This window comes from Diplotaxodon limnothrissa, linkage group LG15 (assembly GCF_057381915.1).
Source record: "Diplotaxodon limnothrissa isolate DT_005_m linkage group LG15, D_limnothrissa_male_GT1.1, whole genome shotgun sequence".
Taxonomy (NCBI): domain Eukaryota; kingdom Metazoa; phylum Chordata; class Actinopteri; order Cichliformes; family Cichlidae; genus Diplotaxodon; species Diplotaxodon limnothrissa.
Genome location: NC_140610.1, coordinates 31,716,931 through 31,740,109, shown reverse-complemented (window position 1 = coordinate 31,740,109; position 23,179 = coordinate 31,716,931). Strand labels below are relative to the sequence as shown.

Here is a 23,179-nt window from a genome sequence, read left to right as displayed (position 1 = left end):
CGAATAGTTATCAGCTATTTTGAAACAAAAAAAATACACTTTTTATCCATAACAAGAACTCCATAACAGCAAATGAACTGTACAACAGAAAATGCAAATGCTATTTATGGTCTCCTCACAACAATGATAAGAAAAATAAACTGAGCCAATATGGCATGTTTGTTAATACACATGTTAATCTGATCTCTGGTCCAGCATTCAGACGGCTACCTGAGGAAACTCTTCATGTGAGAGAAAATCTGCTCACACAGATGTGTAGAGCCAAATACTGTCAATAAGGCCTCTGCAATGTTCTGAAGACAGTCAAACTTGTCAGGTAGTGATGTGAAAATGCAAGCTCCATGAACACGCACAGCTATGGATTCCAGCTGCTTCAATGTTGCATTAACTTAAAATGTCTGGCTTTTGTTAAATAATTTTCTGAAGCTTACAAACAAAGTTTTTATCTGACATAAAATGTATAGAAATCATACATATACCAACAAGATTGTACATCACTGTCACAACAGTGTTTGTTTTCATTCAAAGGCTTTATGGCTTTAATACCTGGTGGGCCGGTCTTTAGCCAAAATGCCCTGAGCACGACACGCAGTGAATTAATCTGAGACGGTGCATTTAAAAAAAAAAAAAAAAAAGGCCACGCCAGCAGTGTACATCGCAAATCAGCTCGCATAGACATATTAGTTGTGCCGCTTCTTAATGATGGTATCTTAGCTAACAACCCCAACTACCAGATTCAACTTGTAATTGGCTAAAAATAATTTAGTCTACTGGTGAGGGGGACGTTGTTAGCTTTCCACATTCCGACACTTCAAAAGCTTCAGGAGCTTTCCGCTCAGCACAGCATCAGCACCGTGGAAATACACGGATACATCCGAAGAGTCGAGACAGAATTCACAATGCATTTCTGGGACTTTCAGGTGTGTGGACCGATGTTTTCTTTTCTAATCAAACCAGAAATCTTTAATGAGCAGGTGGATAATTAAATGAAAATAAGAAAGTATTTTTTGTGCCCCCCCCCCCCCCTTTCCCCCCTGGCAAAACTTTGCTAGACCCGCCCCTGCACAAGTTACCAGCTGTCAGCTACATAGAAAAGGATCCTGGTGTTATTTGTCTCTCAGAAACAGTTCATAACTTCCCTTCAACTCATTCATGTCACCTAAAAGGTAAACCTGTTTCTCCATCACCTGTTCAGCTCTGATGATCCAGTAAGGACATCTCCTGGTTTCATCTTCATGTTTCCCTCTCACCAGATAACCAAACCATATCATGACCAACAGCTTTTTTGCAGCTGTGGCTCCAGCAAACATCAGCTGATAGTAGAAATTAATATTAAATAAATTCTAACAACAGCTGATCAAGCTTAAACGTGCTGCTGTTGTTTAGCGCGACATCCGCTGGTTTCCGCTTTCTGGCGCAAAGTGAGCGATAAACAAACGAGAGAAAAGCCGATCAGCTGATCATTGATCAGTTTCATGATTGAAGTAGAAACGGGAGAGAGAGGGGGAGAATGAAAGAAGAAGAGGCAGCTGCAGCGTAACGACAGAATAAGTCCAGCTTTGTCTTTTTTTTTTTTTTTTTCTATTCTAGCTGAAGTACGGGACAAATCGTGTTTCTTTTCAGCTCAATACGAAATGTGTAATATTTTCTCTGAATACGGGACGATTCCGTTTTTACGGGACGGTTGGCAACTCTAATAATTAACCTTATGAATAAAATAAAGTTCACTATCAGTAAAATCATAGCACCCACCCAGCTGTATAGAAACTCCGTCATGCTATCTAGTACGCAGTACGAGTTATTGTAACTGACTATAAAAAGTTAGCACAACGAAAATAAACTCCACCTAAACTTGGTTAGTTTAGACTGCAGGTCATAAATTCTTACCTGAAGTTCAGTTCACCTGACACTCGGACCGGCCCCGCCTCGGGTCTTTCCTCCTCCTGCCTCCCCTTTCCCTCATCCACCTGCTGGCCTCCACCACTTACTAATGTTACTGAATCTGTGGAAGCTCCGCCATAACCACCACCAAACAACTGAGTTATTTTTAGACATCAGCCAGCATCTGGCCAATCCACCACCTTTCATTGTTTATACCGTTACAAAAAAAAAAACAAAAAACATTGGCCCATAAAAATGAAAATTCACCATCGGCCCACCGAGCAAATGCCCGGTATGCCCGATGGCCAGTCCAGCTATGGTCGTGCCATCAGTTAACCCTGTTAGAGCTAGAGCTGTGGGCTCTAGATATGAGATCCATGTAACTGATCATTAAATGTTCTTTAACCAGCAAGTCGGGCTGCTCGATTATGGCAAAAATTATAATCACGATTATTTTCACTGAAATTGAGATCTCGATTATTTGACGATATTTATTTAACCCTTTAAGACCTACCATAGAACCAAGTCCGCCAGAGCTTATATTATTTTTTTTACATGTTGTAGTGCAATTTGTGGGAGCATTTCAAGTTGCTATACATCAATACAACTATTATAGCCCATATTTTAATATGTATGCATTAAGTCCATAGTAACTACATTAATTGCAAAAAAAGTGCAATAAACTACAAAAAAATTGAAAATCGTTTTTGGTTTTGTTACATATACTTCTACTTGGAGAAATTTTAAGAGGTTTATCCCTCAAAACTTTAAATACAAAAAAGTTGCAAAAAATAGTTTACAACAACAGGAAATTTATTTTGAGTGTCTTCATAGTTTTATTTTGGAGATGCAGCAATTTTTATATACTGCAGGAAAAAAAAAAAACAATCCTATGATGCAAATTTGCAAAGAAAACAGCATGTGCATCAAAATAAACTATTTCCAGCAGTGCAATTAGAGTTCTAAGCATCCCAGAAACTATTCAGAAAAGTCAAACATGACTTATAAAAACACCAGTATAGGCTTTTAAGGCCTACAAGTAAAAAACTATTTTCCGCGAAAATGGCGGACATGCGATAGTTCGCTCTGACGTCTGTTTCAGTGTGGGAAGTGTTACAAACAGCTGATCGGATCGGCAAAGCGTGTTTCTGGAATATTATGTTTTTGTTCCTGCAAGCGCTTTTTATGCAATTTTTGCAAAGCTTTATGTGGAAGGAAACCGTGACCGAGGACAAGCTGATGGCATGAGATGCAAGTACAACTCCTCTGGTTTCATATGCAAAAAAAATTATTGCGCTAGCTTACGCGGTTCCGGTTCTATAGGGATTTAAAAATAGTTACACAAAACGGAGCGTGCAGCTCTGACCGGCTTTAAAGGGTTAACAATAACAATGTATTGGATAATGACTTTAAAAAATAATATAAAATAGTGTGCAAATACTGATAGCAGTGCAAATGTTTGCAATATAAGAAATAAATAAAAAATGTAAACATCTATGTTTAGTGAACTTTGCAGTGTTGCTCTGGTGCAGCTACACCGTAGCAAAGTTTACACACTGTGTCTACTTGATCCACGTCTGACTCCGCGAACCCATAATGTTTCCACACCACCAACGGCAGTCACTCTCCTCTCCACATAACTTCTGCTTAGCTTTCCGAGCTTCCCTCGGATCCTCTTCTTAATTGTTGTGACGCTGTTCGAAATGCAGAGAGGTGCGCTCGATTTGCCACACGGAGCAGCGCGAGAGTAAAGCACGAGGGAGGGGCTAATAATCGGCTCAGTCATTTTTAATGATCATTGAAAGCCCAGATCGTAATCGTGATTCAAATTCGATTAATTGAGCAGCCCTACCAGCAAGTTCCTATATACAGCAACAAGCATTAGTACTTCAAACCCCCCATTTCACTGCTAATGTCAATGACATTACAGGACCTGTTTTCATTTATTTATTTATTTTTTTACCAGGCTATAAACACAGCATTTTAAAATGAATGTCTAGGGGCACTTACTCTTTTGGAGCCAGTCTCTAGTGGCCACACAAGGAACTGCAGGTTTTGGCACGTCGTTTTTCTTTTTTAACCCTGGAGGTTGCTCTCTGTGGTCCTGACATTTTCTGGAGTTCATGTGTGGAAACGTTTAAATGGTATTGTGAACAAAGCCTTAAACCATTTTTTGTCACAACTTATAAATTATCTACTTTAACTTCTCCATAGGGAGCTTGTTGCTTGAATCCTTTATAAACAATAAACCAAAATAGTAAAAAAAAAAAAAAAAATTAATAGCACATAGCGCTGTCTTTTTATTTGTTAGAATATCTGTCTGTCTTTGTCCCAGGGTGGTTAACAACACTTGGCTGCTCCGCTGTCTCAGACTCACTTACTGGCTGGTTTTTATAGCTGAACTGCTTGGTAGTCATTTTACTGTCCCAGCAGTAGTCTGGGGCTTCTGTGCCAGTGCTGAGTCATAGAGCTTCAGTTACCACAAGGAGGTTGGAGGAGGGGGAGAAGAGCTCGAGTGGAGGAAGGCCATTGGCAGAGTGCTGTCTCACTGTCTCAGCACTCCTGCCCCAAAGATAACACCCAAGAGCTGTCACAGCCCCTCCCTCCCTACTGTTCTCATTCACAATTCCTCAGCAGGAAGGGAGATGGGAAACGGCACATTTGGCTGGGAACAGCTGAGATGTGTGGGAGCTGTCACTTCACCAGTAATGAAAACAAACTTCATAATTTTTCTATCTTTTCAGTATATCAGGTTGTATACCTTTGGGGTTTGGTCACGTCAGGCTCTTTCATCTTGAGGTTAACACAAATATTTTTCTGACATTTCAAAGCTAACAAGCCTAGACGAGCTCTTCTTCACAGGCTGGCCTGAGTGGGAGGAATCAGGTGTCCATTAAAAACAGCCGCTGTGTTTATCGGGAGAAAAATGAATAAGTCAGATATGACAGAAAGACAGACTGTTTGTCTCTGTAATGTGGGAAGTGTAATGAAAGATGTTCAGGCACCTGGAAAACTACAAACTCTTCCTTCTTCTCTTGTTCTCTTCGTGGCTTGCCTTTGCAGATAGAAGCAATGTCAGAAAGAACAATTTACATTGGAATTAAGCCAGAGCACTTTCTTATTTTATGGAAATCAGAGAAAAAGTGTGGTGAATCCTGAGGATGAAGTGATTTTTGTGATGCCTGATTGACAGATGTAGATTAGCCGTGCGCAGGTTTTGTTCTTTCTGATGCCTTAATTGGATGAGCACTTCAATGTACCGACAGTATGTCTGCAGAAATTTACCTCAGCTTAACAGGATGGATCGAGGAAGAAAAAGTTCTTAGTTAAATGCACAAAGGAGTCAGATGTTTTTCCTCTTTGAAACCCTGCTCAGTCCCCACTCCCTCTACTTCCTGTTGTTCTTATTTTTCTTCAGCTCCTGAAAACCTGCACTTCTAATTAGGGCTGGGCCGTATCATACCGTTCACGGTAATACCGGTATAATGTTGGGCAACAATACGAAAATGAAATATCGCGATAGAATATGGGTAAAACGCGCATGCGCAGTGCCTTTGTTTTCATACGCACATGGCGGGAAAAGCACGGTGGCGACGAAGAATTAGAAGGGCGAAAGCGGATCGTTGAATGAAACCGATGAACCAGAATTGGTTTGTAAAAATGCGAAAACTTCAGTGGTGTGGAACTGGTTTGGCTTTCGTCCGTCAGATACACAACAAAGCACTATTTTTGGTTGAGCATGCTAGCGGGCCGTCGTTATTACCGTGTTTTTTGGAAAATACAGTGCACCTAAAATCAATCCTTTGATTTTTCTGAAAATCGACAGTGCCCTTTATAATCCCGTGTGCCTTATGTAGGAATTCTGGTTGTTTACTGACCTTGAAACTATTTTATGGGGTACATGGCACTCGAAAATCTGGCAAATGTTGTAGTACGACTTTGCTAAGCTACAAACCCGCACCGCTTGATGGATTGTCAGAGCATTACGGCTATCATAAGGAGGAGCCTTGCGGAGTGATACATACTGTGCTTCAACATAATATTACCGTATTGTGTGTATAACCTCTTTTTAAGTTTTGTGGATATTATACATGGTTATGCTGAAGATTTGTCGGCCAATTTCCACTGGAAATGCCTTTTGGTTAAACTGTCAGCAAGAATTTTGCATTTGCACTGTTACATTTTTATATAACTTTAATGCACATAAAAAACAGCTGCTTGTTTAAGTGAAAATACATTGATGGGTTTTTTGCACTAATAAAGTTGTGGAGTTGTAAAGTATTTTGTCTAGTGTCAATTATATCGTCAGTTATATCGTTATCGTAAATTCGTACAATTTTCCATTGACAAATACATTTTTTGTTTCTCATCTTAGTTTCTGTCCTTCTGTTTCATTTTATTCTTTTTTGTTTTGTTTTTTATTTTCCTGGTGTTTGTCCCCCCCCTCTTTCCTCTCATGCAGACACACACCTCATGCCTGTCAGCTCTTCTCTTTCTGCTTTTTTAGACACACTCTCACTCCTTCTCCTTCTGTCTCTTTCTGTGGCCTGACCAGCTGGGTGGAAAGAATCACTTGTTTATCTCCCCTGCTGCCCGTCAGGGGCTTTTGCTTTGCTGCCACCGTTGCCTAGCAACTGCAGCAAAAGTCGGCATTGGCTGCTTATACAGAGTGTGTGTGTGTGTGTGTGTGTGTGTGTGTGAGAGAGACTCCATGTTGACTCGGCAGGCTGAGGACAGACACGCCGCTCTCACCACTCCCTCGGCGCAGAAGTGGTCGCCAGCCTTTGTGACTCCAGAGTAGGCACACTTACACAAACCTTAGCAGTGTTTAGTGTAGACACACAAACACATGGTACAAACAAGACTGGGACTTCCCGATCTCACAGTCTGTCTGCATGCCACGAGCCACCAATCCACATTTTCACTAGTGATCAGCTGATTGTCTTATTCAGTGAAATTTTCATTCCTTGGATGAAAATATAATTTTGCTTCTCCTTTTTTTTTTTTTTCCCTTTTTATTTTGAGTTTCAAGATCACAAAAATTTGTTATTACGATTCTAACCGTGATCATGGTGATCTGTGGAATCAGTGACTTCTTTATGTCTTCCTGTGTTATGCTCACGTCTCATATATACAAATATTTGCTCCATGTCCTTTTCACTTCTACTTAAGGTAGCTGACAGAATCACCTGAATATAAGTACAGAGTTAGCGCCGAGCATATACTTTATATAAAAGATGGACTTAATGGCATTTAATATGGGAGTCTTTGATCGATTCTCAAACAGCCATGACACAAACTGCAGTTCTAGCACTTGGATTATTACAGGGTAATCCCAAAAGTAAGCTCTAGATTTAAAACACGTGGGGATCGAGCTTTTCAGGCACTGGCACCTAGGCTGTGGAACTCTCTGCCGTTGTCTTTACGCTGTCTAGACTCTACTGACTCCTTTAAAAAGCAGCTGAAGACATTTTTATACAAACGGGCTTTTAATTAATTTTTACTTGTATGTCTGATCTTACTGTAAAGCACTTTGTGATTTTTATCTGTGAAATGTGCTATATAAATAAATTTTACTTACTTACTTACTCTCCTTAAAAAAAAAAAAAAAAGAAAAAAAAAAAGAAAGAAATACAAACAACCGTTTATTTTTTATAATATTGACATCATTTCAAATGTTGAAGAATTATTTATTTTTCTACATTATTGCCATTTCGGCCGATGCATTATTTGTAGACAGTGTTCCAGTTTGACAATGCCCATGTCATACCAGCTCACCGCCATGTCCTTCAAACAAACGTTTTTCAAATTTTTTGCTTTGCCTAATAAAGAGCAGTAATGTACAGTCCAAAATCAGCTGTTTGACTTTCTGCTTACGAAAAGACTTTGACAATCAGTGCCTCACAGGCACAGTTTTGTTTAAGTATTTCTAGCAATCAAGTAATTGATAAATCCAATAATTGTTGCGTATCTAATCATTGTTAATGGGAAACAGTGCGGGCTTACAAGCATCATTGTAAACACATCCACATCTCCTGTCACTATGAGTAGCTCTGCTTGTATGAGCTCCAGCACAGTAGATGCCTGATTCTGGCATGTTCTGAGGATCTCATTGTCTTTCAGCACCACGTTCCATCTTGCATCACCCTCCCTTTCCTGTTCAGATGCCCTGACATGTATCTTGGTGCAGAAAATGCTGGGAATATTTCTTTTGCTTTTTTTTTTTTTTTTTTTTTTTTTTGAGGTGCCATCTTGGGGGGTCTCGACAATGGTGCCCCGAGGACTGCGGCACTGCATCATACACAGCATCTGTCAAACACAGAATGAGGATGGAGACTTGGCAAGCTGTGGGTATATGTGTGTGGGGTAGAGGAAGAATGCCAGAAGCTCCCCTTTTCACTCTCCTCTGTTCTCCCTGTGATGATTGTGGGGAAGTCTCTGGGCATGTGCAGACACGTCTGGGCAAGAGTCAAGCTCTTGCTCAACGCTGCCTCCTCCTGTCCAACTGCCTGTCAGCCTGTCAGTGATGCAAGATAAGCAGACAGAAAGAGGCTTGGCATGGATGAGCCTTACCACCCTCTGCCTTCGTTGTAAGTTAATTTTCACACTGCTGTTCTTATTCTCTACGTGAGGCTTAAGACAGCAGATAAAAGCTCTGGCCCAGGCTGATAATCGCAGCGAGAGAATGAATCGGAGCATCTGCAGTACAGATCACCTCTGATAACTTCAGTGTGCTTGTCAATGATGGAGCAGCGTTGTGTCACACCGTTGGGTCAGCCGGCGCAGAGCTGCAGTATTCCTAACTTCACATCGACCTCTGTGCTGCACTCCTCCCACACTTTTCCTGTCTTTTTCTGTGGAGTTTTTCAGCTAATTAGCTGGATTTAATAAACTGACAAGGAAAATGTTTACATATGTCAGTACTGAAAGCTGTTTTCCCTTAGACTCCAATATTACTGGAAGTGTTTTTACAACCACAGCTCTCACTGTCTGGTGGCCTTCAGATAGGAGATTTAAGGCAATTCCACATTGGCTTAATTTTTTTTTTTTGCTAGAAGCTTTGTCCAAGTTTTATACTGTCTTTGGTATAATCCCAACATTTTCTTAAATGATACAATTATCAGCTGTAATGAAGCAGTGCAACTGCTAAGAATAAGAGCTTGCATAAACACCATCACCACAATTGAGCGCTGGCACTGATTGGACACTGATCTTCGGATTCCCAGAAGAGATATGAGCTGTACAGAACGTATTTCTAATGATCAGCAGCTTACATTATAGTCTGATGTGCATTTCGATGTAAGAGACTTGGAAAACATGATAATTAATTGTAATCCTGCTTTAATAGAGTTTCTTATTGCGTTGCAGGCCAGAAGACGTGTCTCCACCTCCACGGTGTGTTCCCCTACATCTACGTGCCGTACGACAACTATGGGCAGCAGCCAGAGCGCTACCTGCGGCAAGTGGCCTTCAGCATCGACAGGGCCCTCAACGTCGCCATGGGAAACCCCACCTCCAACAACCAACATGTCTTCAAGGTGGTGCTGGTCTCCGGCATGTAAGTAACTTGTGTTTGCTGTGTTGTACCGACACAACTGAGCTGAGATTTGCTTCAGAAAGCAGCTTGACTGCACACTTTGGTAAAGGTTGTTGTTAAACACAGCCTTTCTGAAACAACAAAGGGTGTGTGAGCCAACAATTGTGACTTAAGACTTCTCTAAACACTCAGTTTCAGATATACGTATTCTAAGTTTTCATGTCACATTATTGCTAATTCAGTTACTCAGACTCTCGTCAGGTTCAGAGTCCACTTTAAGATTGTGGTTTTAGCTTTTAGAGCTCTGCATGGACAAGCACCACTGTGCACCAGAGAACCTTTACTTTCTGTGACCTGTCTATATGTGTATGTATACATTACTTTAACATGTGTATGTGATGCAGGTTTACATATTGAATGCCTTTTTTTTTTTTTCTTCTTTTCTTTCAGGCCTTACTATGGTTATCACGCCAAGGAGAAGCTCTTTATGAAGATCTATTTATACAATCCTCAGATGGTCAAGAGGTAAGGATCGAAGCAGTTTAATGTGAGCAGAGATCATCCTGTTGTTTGAATGCCACACTGTGCGCACGAGTCTGCCACCTTACTAAACTGAAATCGATCGCTGCGTATTCAGCTGTACTCATTGATTGGCTGAGTGTGTGTCCATGCATGAAAGCACACGGGAAGACTGTGAATTATTTGCCAGAGTGATCAGTGTTGGTGTTGAAAGTGTGAGTGGAGCTACTGATTTGAGGCTTGGCAGAGAGCGAGTAACTCTGTTAGAGAGAGAGGGACAGGCTGGAGGAACGAATGATGTATCGCTGGGAGGGGTGGGGTGAAGGAAGGAAGGTGGAAAAGTAGACTGGCCTTGTATGTGTGTAAGTATGTTTAAGGTTTGGTTGCATTTTTGCCAGATGTCAAAATAAATTTTTTTTAAGGTGAAACTGCAAATTTTATTTGTAATTACATGTATGTTTGGATGTGAATATATATATTTAGGCTATACCAGACCTTCCCAAAGTGTGGGGCCGGCGCGGTATGAAAGGGGGGAAAAAAACAACGACAAAAAACAACGCTTGGACGCTGCTAGCACGGGGCGCCTCCACAAACGCAAAGCAGGAGATGAAGCATTGCTGAATATGTTTCCAAACCAACTTCATTCTAAGCCAAAGACTAGAAAATATGGTGAAGCATATCTGCCCTTTGGCTTCACCTGCACAAGTGCCAAGGTAGGTCTCCCCTGCAGAATTGGTTTTCCCTTCGTCGAGAGCACGCACTGGGCTCTCCAAATCAGGGACAAACAGTGTCCCACATTCTTGATTTTTAGTTCACAAACACTTGTTGTAATGACTAACTACTCCTGACATTTTGGAGATGTTAGCTCTTTATACAGTAAAGTTACAGTGGGATACAAATAATATCAGGCTGATCCTGCCATGATTTGTTCCCCCGGTTCAAATCGCGGACAAACAGGATCCCACAGCTGTTTATGTTTTTGTTTTTAAACCCATTTTGCACAGAGAGACATTTTTTGAAAAATGTATTGATAGCAATGTTGAATATTATTACACAGGAAAAAAAACAAATTACACCATGACGCCTCTGCCTTTCTAAATGGAGGGACAGTAACTGCATGTGTAAGCGTGTAAAACCTGAAGATAGTCAGATTAACAGTATTTTGTCTCTATCTGCCATTCTGCAATTCATGTCATGTAAACAATAACGTGGCGCACAGCGTGACGTGAAAAAAGGCACATACCTTTAACGTTGCGTGACGAACTCTGTATTCCTCGTCCACACGTAAAGGCAAAAAAAGGAGTTTTAAAAAATCTCAGTTTTTGGTGATTCGAAACGCCGTTTACGTGTGGACGAAAGGTCCAAACGCATAGAAACAGCTGCGTTTTCAAAAATACCCGTGTAGGTGCGGACGTAGCGTAAAAGAGTTAGTAGTTTATTTTCTTACTACCTGTAATTTATTGCAGTTTACTTGTATTTGCTTAATTGTTTACTAAATGTTTGAGGTGTGAAATAAACCGCAATGGAGCAAAATATGGGCGTGTGTGGTTGGAGGATGTATTTGTGCGTGCGTGCGCGCTCACGCGCGGGGGGGCGAGCATTTTTCTTGTAAAACAAAGAGGGGCCTAGCGAAAAAAGTTTGGGAACCACTGGCTTAGCGTTCATCCTGGGTTCAAACCCACTTGGGGTCTTTGTACAGGGAGTGCAGAATTATTAGGCAAGTTGTATTTTTGAGGAATAATTTTATTATTGAACAACAACCATGTTCTCAGTGAACCCAAAAAACTCATTAATATCAAAGCTGAATGTTTTTGGAAGTAGTTTTTAGTTTGTTTTTAGTTTTAGCTATTTTAGGGGGATATCTGTGTGTGCAGGTGACTATTACTGTGCATAATTATTAGGCAACTTAACAAAAAACAAATATATACCCATTTCAATTATTTATTTTTACCAGTGAAACAATATAACATCTCCACATTCACAAATATACATTTCTGACATTCAAAAACAAAACAAAAACAAATCAGCGACCAATATAGCCACCTTTCTTTGCAAGGACACTCAAAAGCTGCCATCCATGGATTCTGTCAGTGTTTTGATCTGTTCACCATCAACATTGCGTGCAGCAGCAACCACAGCCTCCCAGACACTGTTCAGAGAGGTGTACTGTTTTCCCTCCTTGTAAATCTCACATTTGATGATGGACCACAGGTTCTCAATGGGGTTCAGATCAGGTGAACAAGGTGGCCATGTCATTAGTTTTTCTTCTTTTATACCCTTTCTTGCCAGCCACGCTGTGGAGTACTTGGACGCGTGTGATGGAGCATTGTCCTGCATGAAAATCATGTTTTTCTTGAAGGATGCAGACTTCTTCCTGTACCACTGCTTGAAGAAGGTGTCTTCCAGAAACTGGCAGTAGGACTGGGAGTTGAGCTTGACTCCATCCTCAACCCGAAAAGGCCCCACAAGCTCATCTTTGATGATACCAGCCCAAACCAGTACTCCACCTTGCTGGCGTCTGAGTCGGACTGGAGCTCTCTGCCCTTTACCAATCCAGCCACGGGCCCATCCATCTGGCCCATCAAGACTCACTGTCATTTCATCAGTCCATAAAACCTTAGAAAAACCAGTCTTGAGATATTTGTTGGCCCAGTCTTGACGTTTCAGCTTGTGTGTCTTGTTCAGTGGTGGTCGTCTTTCAGCCTTTCTTACCTTGGCCATGTCTCTGAGTATTGCACACCTTGTGCTTTTGGGCACTCCAGTGATGTTGCAGCTCTGAAATATGGCCAAACTGGTGGCAAGTGCCATCTTGGCAGCTGCACGCTTGACTTTTCTCAGTTCATGGGCAGTTATTTTGCGCCTTGGTTTTTCCACACGCTTCTTGCGACCCTGTTGACTATTTTGAATGAAACGCTTGATTGTTCGATGATCACGCTTCAGAAGCTTTGCAATTTTGAGACTGCTGCATCCCTCTGCAAGATATCTCACTATTTTTGACTTTTCTGAGCCTGTCAAGTCCTTCTTTTGACCCATTTTGCCAAAGGAAAGAACGTTGCCTAATAATTATGCACACCTGATACAGGGTGTTGATGTCATTAGACCACACCCCTTCTCATTACAGAGATGCACATCACCTAATATGCTTAATTGGTAGTAGGCTTTCGAGCCTATACAGCTTGGAGTAAGACAACATGCATGAAGAGGATGATGTGGACAAAATACTCATTTGCCTAATAATTCTGCACTCCCTGTATGTGGAGTCTGCATGTTCCCCCATTTTCTCTAAGAACTGTTGTTTCTCCTGCCTTTGGAAAACATGCAAGGTTAATGCTGCCGATGTTAGCCCCGGACACTCTTGGAAAAGAGATTGTAAATCTCAAGAGTTTCACTCACTGATTAAGTAAAGTTTGATTAGATTAACTACCCAGTATTTCCAGTAGTTGTCATATTCAGACTATGTAAGAGGGGCCTGTATGGAAGCCTTTGTATAGACAAATCAGTAATTCTCTGTCTTCGTATGACTGAATGGTAAAACTTCTAAACATTTAAACTTTTCTTGGGGCTGTATGTGGACTAAAGTATATGAAGATGTAGACATTTTATATTAAATTAAAGCATGCCAATAAACTAAAATTCTGGGCCTAAGTGAAACTGAATTTACTAGCCCCACTTTACATGTACTTGGAGCCTGTCTCAAACATCAATGTGCTTGATTTTCTGAAGCTTGTGTAGTTAAACATTCCTAATTTCACAGTGGGGTAATGTAGATATGAGCCAGTCCTTGACATTTTGGCCTCTGCTGTGCAGCTTGATAAAAATGTGGTATGACATCTCTGTGATCTCTCTCTCATCCTCAGAGCATGCCCTCAGAGCAAAAAGGAACAAAATGATTAAGCTTTGCTGAGAAAACTTTATCAGATACAACTTGTAGCAATCCTTGATTTCAAGGCAGACCGCAGTTGTGTCTGGTCTCCACCAAAAACGCTTTCTCTCGAGCTGGGGGAGCATTTGTTCAGTTGTGTGTAAGCGGTTGAATGTTTTTTCTTTAAACACCAAGTGGCACATGTATCTTTTTATTTTAAATGGAGCAATCTGTGTTTGCTGCAGAGTGTGCGAGCTGCTGCAAAGCGGAGCCGTGATGAACAAGAGTTACCAGCCTCATGAGGGCCACATCCCCTACCTGCTGCAGCTTTTCATAGACTACAACCTGTACGGCATGAACCTGGTTAACCTGGCAGCTGTCAAGTTTCGAAGCAGCCAGAAAAAAGGTAAGGGATTTGGACAGGGAGAGCACAGATTTCCGATCTTGTCTTCTTCTCTTTTTTTGTTTGAGTTTTCTGTCAGTTTTTTCTTCGTGCCTTGTCATCAAAATCTAATTTTAGCATCTGATTGTAGTACTGACCGATAAACATTTTCCTCATACTTGGAAAAACCCATAGATTTAATCTGACACTTACCCTCGTGTACTTTAGGATGCAGGACAGGCTGCTCTTTTTTTTTTTTTTTTTATCAGTTGGCAGTGCCTTTTTTTTTTTTTTTTTTTTTTTTAACTCATTACTTGATTGTTCCCTCATTGCTCGGCAGGGATGAGAGCAGGCCAGGGAAGGGTTGCCATGCCTTATGTCATATTGAATTAGTCTTGATCTCCCCTCAGCCTCAGGATGCCTCTGTTGTCTTTTTCTCTGTTTTCATCCCTAATGTTGTCCTCACGTTTCCCTTCACGTTTTGTCTTGTGGTCTTTGCTCTTTTCTCTCTCTTTCTCTCTGAACTTTCTTTTTCTGACCTCTTTGTCTTTCTTTCTGTCTTGTTCCTTTCGTTAATGGCCAAAGGTGAAATACAGAGGACGCATACCTCCATATGAAAGTAACAAGTGGAAAAGTATGAGGACAGGAATGGCAAGCAGATACTGGGGATCAGTAGCCCGCAGTCTCAGACTCTTCATTTTATTTGTCTGAGCTCCCTGTAGCCTGTGGAGCCGTGTCACATCTACAGAGTAACAGATTAGACACCTGCTGCAGCTGCTCTAGGTTTTGGCTCCTGTTTGATTTATAAGGTGAATACATAGCAGAAGTTGGATGTGACAGTCTGTGAACAAGCAAAACATGGGAGACACTTTTCATGCTGTCTTTATCTAATATTAGCCACACTGCAAGCAGCTCTATAAAAATAAACCATTTACCCTGTAGAATTACAACAGGTTTGAATGATGTTCATTGCTTCTGTCTTTCTTTGTGTCTTCTTACACATGAAGTGGCGTTTGACCAATGTGAAAAACAGTATTTCCTCCTTTTTCTTCACCGGCTACCATCAAGTTTGTAGTTTACTTTTGCCATTATCCGCTTAGCAGAGAAGTACACAGCTGACTGATGTGGCTGTTTAATTTAGATAACATAAGAACCAGTTTCCTGTTGGGTTCTGCAGTCTGCATCGGACGACTCGGGGTGAGCATTTTCACTGCCACCATGATTTTGGTTTTTTTAACATAAATCTTTTTATTTATATATTTTGGGAGCCAGAAGTGACTATTTGGATGACAAGGTGGTGACCTACGTCTTCAGCTACTGCTAGTTATCTTATCAAGCTACATCCATAAAATGTACAGGTGCATCACAGAGACACACATACGTGCTAATTATTGCTAACTAACAGACTAATGAAATAGAATTTCACATATTAAAAATGAAGCACAGAGGGCTGCTAGCTACAGCTTTCACCCAGATTATAAAATATTATACTGGCTTCTCAAAAGCTTTTAATGCTGTAAAGTTTGATAACTTTACATGGGTGTCTATGGGGATTGACTCAGTCTCTAGTGGTCATTAGAAGAACTGCAAGCTTTAGAAATTTCATTAGCTTAATTTTTATAGCCCTCTATTTGTGTTGGCAGCAAGGGAAGGAAAAATTCCCTTTTAACAAAAAGAAACCTGTGGTGTGACCAGGCTTGCAAAACAGCGGTCATCTGCTGCAACAGGTTCGGGGTGAGAGGAGGGAGACGGGACAGAAGAGACACTGTGGAAGAGAGCAGGAGCTGAATAATATCTAGTCATCAAATACAAAGCGGTATATAAACAAATAAAGTCTGAAGAACCAAAAAAATGTGTCATTCTCCAAAGCTTGTGGACCTACATGTATCTATGATTTGTGCTACAGTGAGCTGAACTCTTGATATCTCTGTATTGATCTGCTTCACGTAACCCCTGGAGAGAGGTGGTAGTGTGTGGGCTTGAAGCTCAGCAGTGTCTTGGACCTCACAGTGGTAGTGTCACGCTGGGGGTTTCTCTTCAGATCTTTGGTGAATCTTACCCAACTCCTCTCGCCCCTCGTAGGCACTAAAACCCCTGATTGCCAACTCTGTTTGATCTGAGTTTAGGCCTAAACTCAGCCTTCTGGTCGTCGTGCCCAATCAGACCTCTCTCCACACTCCCAGAGAGCATCCCGCCCAGCAGGACCACCTTCACTTGTGAGGCCATTAAAGACTCCAGACAGGAAATTCCACACTTGTTCTTTTAATAAAGTTCTTTTATAGAAGTCCTCACGCCTGACTGTCCTCCAACAAAAGCACAGTTCCCGTGTTTGATCCACCTCTACACTGATGCAATCAATGGAAAAGGGCTCCAGTGTTCCCCTTACAACAAAGAAACCAAAATGCTCCAATAATGGGTACACCAGTTTACATTTTCTGCTCCCCTCAATGTCCAACTTGAAAGGAAGTTCCTAATCTGGGATCAAGCAGCAGAATAATAATAGACTGAGCTGGTAAAATGGGCCAATTCAAGATAAATGAAACCCTTAATGTGTTTTGAAGTCCATTCAACAACTTGAACACTCTGGCCTCCTAAATACTGAGATTAAAAAGTGTCACAGGTACCAAAAGAACTCTCCATGTAACAAAACAATGTTTTATTGTGCTTACCTTTGCTGCATTAAAGAAAGGAGGATAATCATGATTCATTATACCTCAGATTCTCTAACAGTGTGGATCGCAGTTTAATTGCTAAGAAATGGCAGCACTGAGCAGTTAATCAATCTGCATGAAATGAAAACCCTGTGGTTATCCAAATACCGTTACTGTGATCCTCTCATGTGCCTCTTATGTATATCTCTGTATATGGTTAACAGATGAAGCAAAGGCAGACCCAGAAGGATCGGCGTTCAGGAGCATCAGCCCCTGGAAGGCTCCCTGTACGTCCAAGCTCAACGACAGCACCATAGGAGGCACATTCGTCCGCTGGGAGGAGAACGCCATACCCAGGCGAGTCTCGCCACATCTTAGTCTAAGCAGAATCTGAATGCACTGTTTTTGGCTTATGTCCGAGCTGCAGTGGATATTAGTTCTCCGTAAAGATAATTGAAAACCAAAATGGTAGCTTGTTTTTATTCATTTATTCCCCCCCCCCCCCTTTTTTTTTTTTTTTTTTTTTTTTTTTATGTTCACTGACTGTAGCTCTTTAGTCCTGGATGAGGTGGAGAGGCAGAGCACCTGTGAGCTGGAGGTTGATGCTGTTGCTGTGGATGTTCTCAACCGCCTCGAAATCGAAAGTAAGTTCACTCAGTATTGCAGCCACAAACTTAAGAAAGCAACGGGTGGGGGAATGTGAAATTCAAGTTAAAGCACAGAAGAGTGATGGACTGCTCTGACGGCTGCCACACATCGAATCTGTTATCAGCCCCAAATACAAACATCGTGGATCTGACCTAATCCGTCCAATCACAGGGGAGCAGCTAGACGTACAGAGGATGGGATAGAGGGTTAAAACGAACCAGGGACAATAAAGACAGATGCTGTCATCTGGCAAAGTAATGTAGTGCCAGAGCAGATGCAGCTTTTGTTCCTGAAAGATTTGTTTTAATCGCACACATCTGGATCTGTTGTTTTAGCGTGTGAAAGAAAGAAAGAGAGGTCATTCTTGCACTTACAATCTGAGCGGTGCCAGTTTTGCTGAACGTTGTGTTGTCTTAAAAGCAGTCCTTCCATCTGGGCTGTAAAGATGCTTTGAGTTTTATCATTGAAATCAGATGGGACCTAACAAGCTTAAACCACACAAAGAATCTGTCTTAAAGTGAAAAGAGAGGCCGTGATAGACAACAAGTGCGTGTGTTCTGCACTTATGAACTATTACAGTTTGTAAAGCCAGGGCTTTTTCTCAGGAACTTTATTTTCCTGGGAGCTAGAAGATTCCTTCTAAGCTTTGCTTGTGTCTTAAAAACAGCAAAGATTAGGCAGATTAGGACTAGAAGATTTCAGAAAGTTCTGTGGAAAGTCCTAACAATGTGACTGAATGAGAACTGATAAGTTTAGATGTAAGGGTTAAAGAGAGAGTGGGGCTTGGAGGTGAGGTTAACCATTCTCTGGAAAAATTATCCAGAGAATCACTGCTTCACCCTATTAACATAATATTGGTATATAATAACTGGTCTGTGGGATGTGTAGGATGTGTATTGTCAGGTGCAAGTTATCTGTGTGTTGATAAAGCTGTTATTGTGATATGTGTGTGTAAAGATGCCCACTGCTTTTGTTCTTCCTGCTTCCTATTTTAAGGCTGCAGATTTTGGATGAAATAATGACTCTGCACCTCATCTTCTTTCCACATTATTTCTTTAATTGCGGTGTTGGAGCTGCATGACTGTGTAATGACTGCTATACAGACAGAGCAGAAGTCCTGCTGTGGAAACATGTGCAAAAAACTATGCAGTAGTTCTTGCAGTTAAAAACAACTTTATGAGTTGATGTTGTTAAGCACAGCTTTATATAAACACCGTGTTTGAGGGTACAGAGTTTGAGTATTTTTGTGCTTAATTCTCCATTTTTTTCCAGATCAAATTGGCAGGAATCCTGGCCTGCAGGCCATCTGGGAGGATGAGAAGCAGAGGAGGAGAGAGAAGAACCAGCCCTCCCAGATTGAAACCCCCGAGTCACAAGGTACAGGCATTCACCATGGAAAATCTTAGCTTTGTCTAAGTCAGTCTATGGTTTTCTGTTTAATTTCTCTGCGATCTGGGAATAATGGAAAATGTATGAGTATGGTTAACTGTATATAAAAGATGGTCATAGTCACTATGCTGTCACCCATTCATTTCTTAACTCTTCAGTTTCACCATTTGGGTCATTCCCATTGGTTGTTTGGAGCCAGAAGTGACTGTTTTTGGAGCTAGCAGGCTTGGTTATCAAGCGAGGCTCATAAACTGAACGCGTGCAATGCACAGGGACACAAATCTGCTCATTAGTGCAAAGTAAAACATATTTTCATGAAACAAAGCAGGCTGTGTTGTTTGTCAGGTGATTCCATTATCAGGCATCGAAAGAACAAATGTGATGTAGAGGTCCAGCAAATGGAATTGGCAGAGAGCTTTTGGCTAGACAGACTTCTGTTGGCACACTTGTCAATAACAACAGCCACACCTTATCAGTATTCAGTTGGATTAGTTTTAAAAAGAAAATCACCCATGCTGCACCCAGCATCTGATCTACTTCTTGAGGAATTGCCCTTTTTTGGCGATTCTTCCATTCCCCAGAATTGCTAGTGCTGAAAGCGTAAACAGTGCCTATGCTGGAACAGTGTAAGAACACAGCGTATCACAGCTTAATGTTTATGGAGCTGCATAGCCACAGACTTTGGCCATGTGACACAGTACCCATGCTGGCTACTTCCCTCAGCAGCTGCAAAGCGAGCGTCAGAAGTGACCCACGAAGCAGCAGGAGAATGCAGCCTGGTCTGGTGAATCACATTTTCTTCGACGTTATGCCAAAGGCCGGGCGCACGTCTCATTTATCTGGAAAGAAGAGCTGGCCTGCATGATTCGCTTTTAAAGAAGGCCAGTATGATGCTCTGCAGCGTAATACTTACTAAACATAGTTACAGGCCACCTACATCATTTCACCGACGCTAATCTAATTGATGCAGAGGTTTCAGCAGGATAATGTGCTTTGTTCATACTGCTCAGGAATGGTTTGACCAACATGACAAATTGTAAATTAACTTTTGAATTTCTCAATTCAGAGGAGAGGAGATGTTTTGAAACGTTGATTTGGATGCAAAATTCTTCGGTTCTAATGTGCGGGGAGTCTCATTTCAGTGGCGCCAGTGTTTCTGGTTACTGTGAAAGAGTTTTGAGAATGTCTGGAGGCAGTGTAGACTGTGGCTCACTGTGTTCTTCTATCATGTTATGCTTCTCTTTGTCCAACTGTGGCATCTGTCTTAGTTTTGTTAGAATTTTCCATTACCTCCACAAGTCATAGTTATAATTCAAAGAGCTGTGAAAGCACTGTCTTTAAACTGCAAACCCTTTGAATCTTGCCAAAGTCTGATTCTCCCCGAAACACACACACACACACACACACACACACACACACACACACACACACACAGAGCTGTCATGGAAATAGGCTGCCAAATAATCAGAGCACGGCTGCACTGTGACAAACAGTTTCTCAGGCCTACACCCAAGCACATAAGCACACGGGGTTCCCAAGCTTGAAAAGTGAAGAGAGAAGAACTGAGATAATGTCCATGAATTATAGCTCCTACAAAACAATTTACAATGTGCAAAGACAAAAGACTATGGTATGCAGAATTAAGGTCACAGTTTATTACAGACTGACAGTAAAATTACCCAGCCAAACAGCAGCATGCTTAACAGCTATTACTGACCACAATGTTTTAATTGTAGCGAAGAATTCTATGTCTGAAGAATGTTTCTAAGCGCCAGAAAGTGCAGTGTTGAAATTGCTTGTCTGATGTGTTCCAGATCGTGGGTTTGTCACCTCATCAGAGAGTGAGAAAATCTTCATGAAGAGAGTCGAGGAGATCCTCAAGGAGAACGAGTTTGATGTGTAAGTTCATTCTCCTTCCTTTGATTTATCTTGGTAGTGCCAGGGTACATGATATCTGAAAGACTGCACGAATCTTGATCCTTAAGATTGTTCACGAAGAAAATTCATAATCACATCACATATTAACCGTTTATTAACGCTTCCACTTCTCTTAGAAGTGCTGTAGCACTTTGTGTATATTTTGTACCGGTGTTAGGTACACCTGTACAGCTCATATGGCCAATCACATGGCAGCCTTTTGTCACGTCTCACTCCTCTCACTCCCCTCACTCACATGGCTGCCCCTCCCTGAGCCTGGTTCTGCCAGAGGTTTCTTCCTGCTAAAAGGGAGGTTTTTTTTCTTCCCACTATCACAAAGGACTTGCGCCTAGAGGGTTGTCTGATTAATGGGGTTTCTCTGTATTATTGTAGCATTTTTACCGTACAATATAAAGCGCCTTGTTGCATGCAGGCATAGCTGAACTGCTGAAATTCAAACTGGGCATCAGAACAAGGAAGATGGGCTTTTAAGTGATGTGGTTGCTCTTGGCAGCCAGGCTGGTCTAAGTATTTCAGAAACTCTCTAGGGTTTACAGAGAATGATCTGAAAACAAGAAACTGTCCAATGAGTGGCAGTTCTCTGGTTGCCTTGTTGATGTCAGAGGTCAACGGTCTGTTACTACTGTAGAAACAAGCAGTGGTGTTTTCATGATGCACAACCCTGTTAATATCCAATATGTGCCTTTCTCCACTAACACCTACTAGGCTCAACTTGGTTTTTCTGTTTTCCAATAGGTAGATGTACATTTTTATTTTATTTTTTTAGTACCAGTTTGGCCGGGGTTCCAAGTGAGCTCAGCCGAGCCACAAATGTGATATCACTGGATAAATTATGAAAGCAACTCTTTCACGAGAATCAAGTCAACCATTTTTGAATCCTGGAAAAGGCGACACACAAAACCAACACCATGTTCTAACAATGAGGTGCAGACTTTTTTGTGCCTGATGACAGTCCAAGAGGGAGTTAGACTATTGTTGTGTTATTTGTGTCAAAAGCAAATGACATCACTGGACTTTGAGGCCACCTTGCCCACCCATGTTGAGATGGTATTGAATTGTAATGAAAAACAACCGAAACAGAGTTGTGGCGAAACGATTAGGTGCTAGAGGAAAAAAGGCATTGTGTCCCTTCTCACGTGATGCACTGCCTTCAGGCTTGGAAACGGGACTCTTGGTAATTTGCATCACTTGTGTTATGACCCCCTTTACACAAAACCTGCATTTAAAGTTTGGAACAGAAATTGGTATTCACTGTCTGCAAGTTTGAGGTCTATGGTGAAATGGCCGAGATCACATCTGATCTGTATGATGCATTACTCGCTCTTTGCCAGATTCAACACAGATGTCCTAATTTTGTTGTGGCATGACAGTTCTAAAGGGCCTTTGAAGTCAGTGTGGGCATGCACAGTGTTCCAACATGATTTTCTCTTGCACAACTATTTTGTTTGCCTTTCTTTTATTTGTTTATCTCATTTTCCTAGTGTGAGAGTGCTTATTTTGACTTTATTCTTTTCATGTTAGGTTATGGTTTGTTGTTTGTTTGTCTTATTGTCATTATTAAAAATTTAATAACTGAAAGTCAATGTCCCATATCCGTCATGAAATTTGGAGTAACTGTCACAGAGTTGGAGTTTATGCAAGAGAGTAACAGTGTTTGAAAATGGGGACAAAATGCTCCCAGCCTTAGAGAGCAAAGTCTCCCATAGTCTGGCAGCCCACATCAATAACAAGTTGTTCTTGTTTTTTAGTTCTTCGTATTGAGCTGTAATGAAGTTGTTGTGTGTCCTCATTTTCTTTCTGCCTCAGTGTTTTTCTTCTCAGGGCAGAGAGCGAAGCAGTAAAATCAGAGATTGGATAAAATGGGGAAAGTGAAATTGCAACAGATGTAGTGGAGAAAAAAAGGGAGGGGGATGGTGAAACAATCGCCAGATGTACAGCTAGAAAGTATTTCCTGTTATAAATAAAGTACAGTTGACTCGACTGTGTGTGTGTGTGTGTGTGTGTGTGTGTGTTGCTGCATCACATCCAGATGGCTTCCATTCACCAACCCCTGATATCAGACAGGAACAAAAGGGAGGGGGGAGCAGCGCAGACCTTCGGTGTAGAGTCGGCCTCGTCTTAAGTGATGGAGCGCACACACACAGAGTTGCCTGGCTTCTTTCCCAATACCTGGCTGTCTCAGTCACCCTTTCTGTTAATACTCTCACGCAGCCTATCACTTCCTGTCTGTTGGCTCTCCTTTACTCTACTATGTACTGCTAATATTGCTGCTTTTTGGAAACATCTTATTTCCCTTTACTCATGGTTTTCTTTTAATTCAGGGATTTTGTCCAATTCTTCAGCTGTGAACCTTTGTTTTGGCAGTTTCTACA

General features: G+C 41.4%; 1 protein-coding gene across 2 annotated transcripts in view; it reads left to right on the top strand.

The window, feature by feature from the left end:
• Nucleotides 1–23,179, top strand: part of rev3l (REV3 like, DNA directed polymerase zeta catalytic subunit) — an 87,300-nt gene that overhangs the window by 35,524 nt on the left and 28,597 nt on the right. For both annotated transcript variants that reach the window (XM_085372471.1, XM_085372470.1), the window contains exons 2-8: nt 9,250–9,439; nt 9,869–9,943; nt 14,045–14,205; nt 17,057–17,189; nt 17,382–17,476; nt 18,753–18,857; nt 20,684–20,768. In XM_085372471.1, the coding sequence (XP_085228597.1) occupies nt 9,250–9,439; nt 9,869–9,943; nt 14,045–14,205; nt 17,057–17,189; nt 17,382–17,476; nt 18,753–18,857; nt 20,684–20,768 (844 nt within the window). The remainder of the gene's footprint in view (nt 1–9,249; nt 9,440–9,868; nt 9,944–14,044; nt 14,206–17,056; nt 17,190–17,381; nt 17,477–18,752; nt 18,858–20,683; nt 20,769–23,179) is intronic.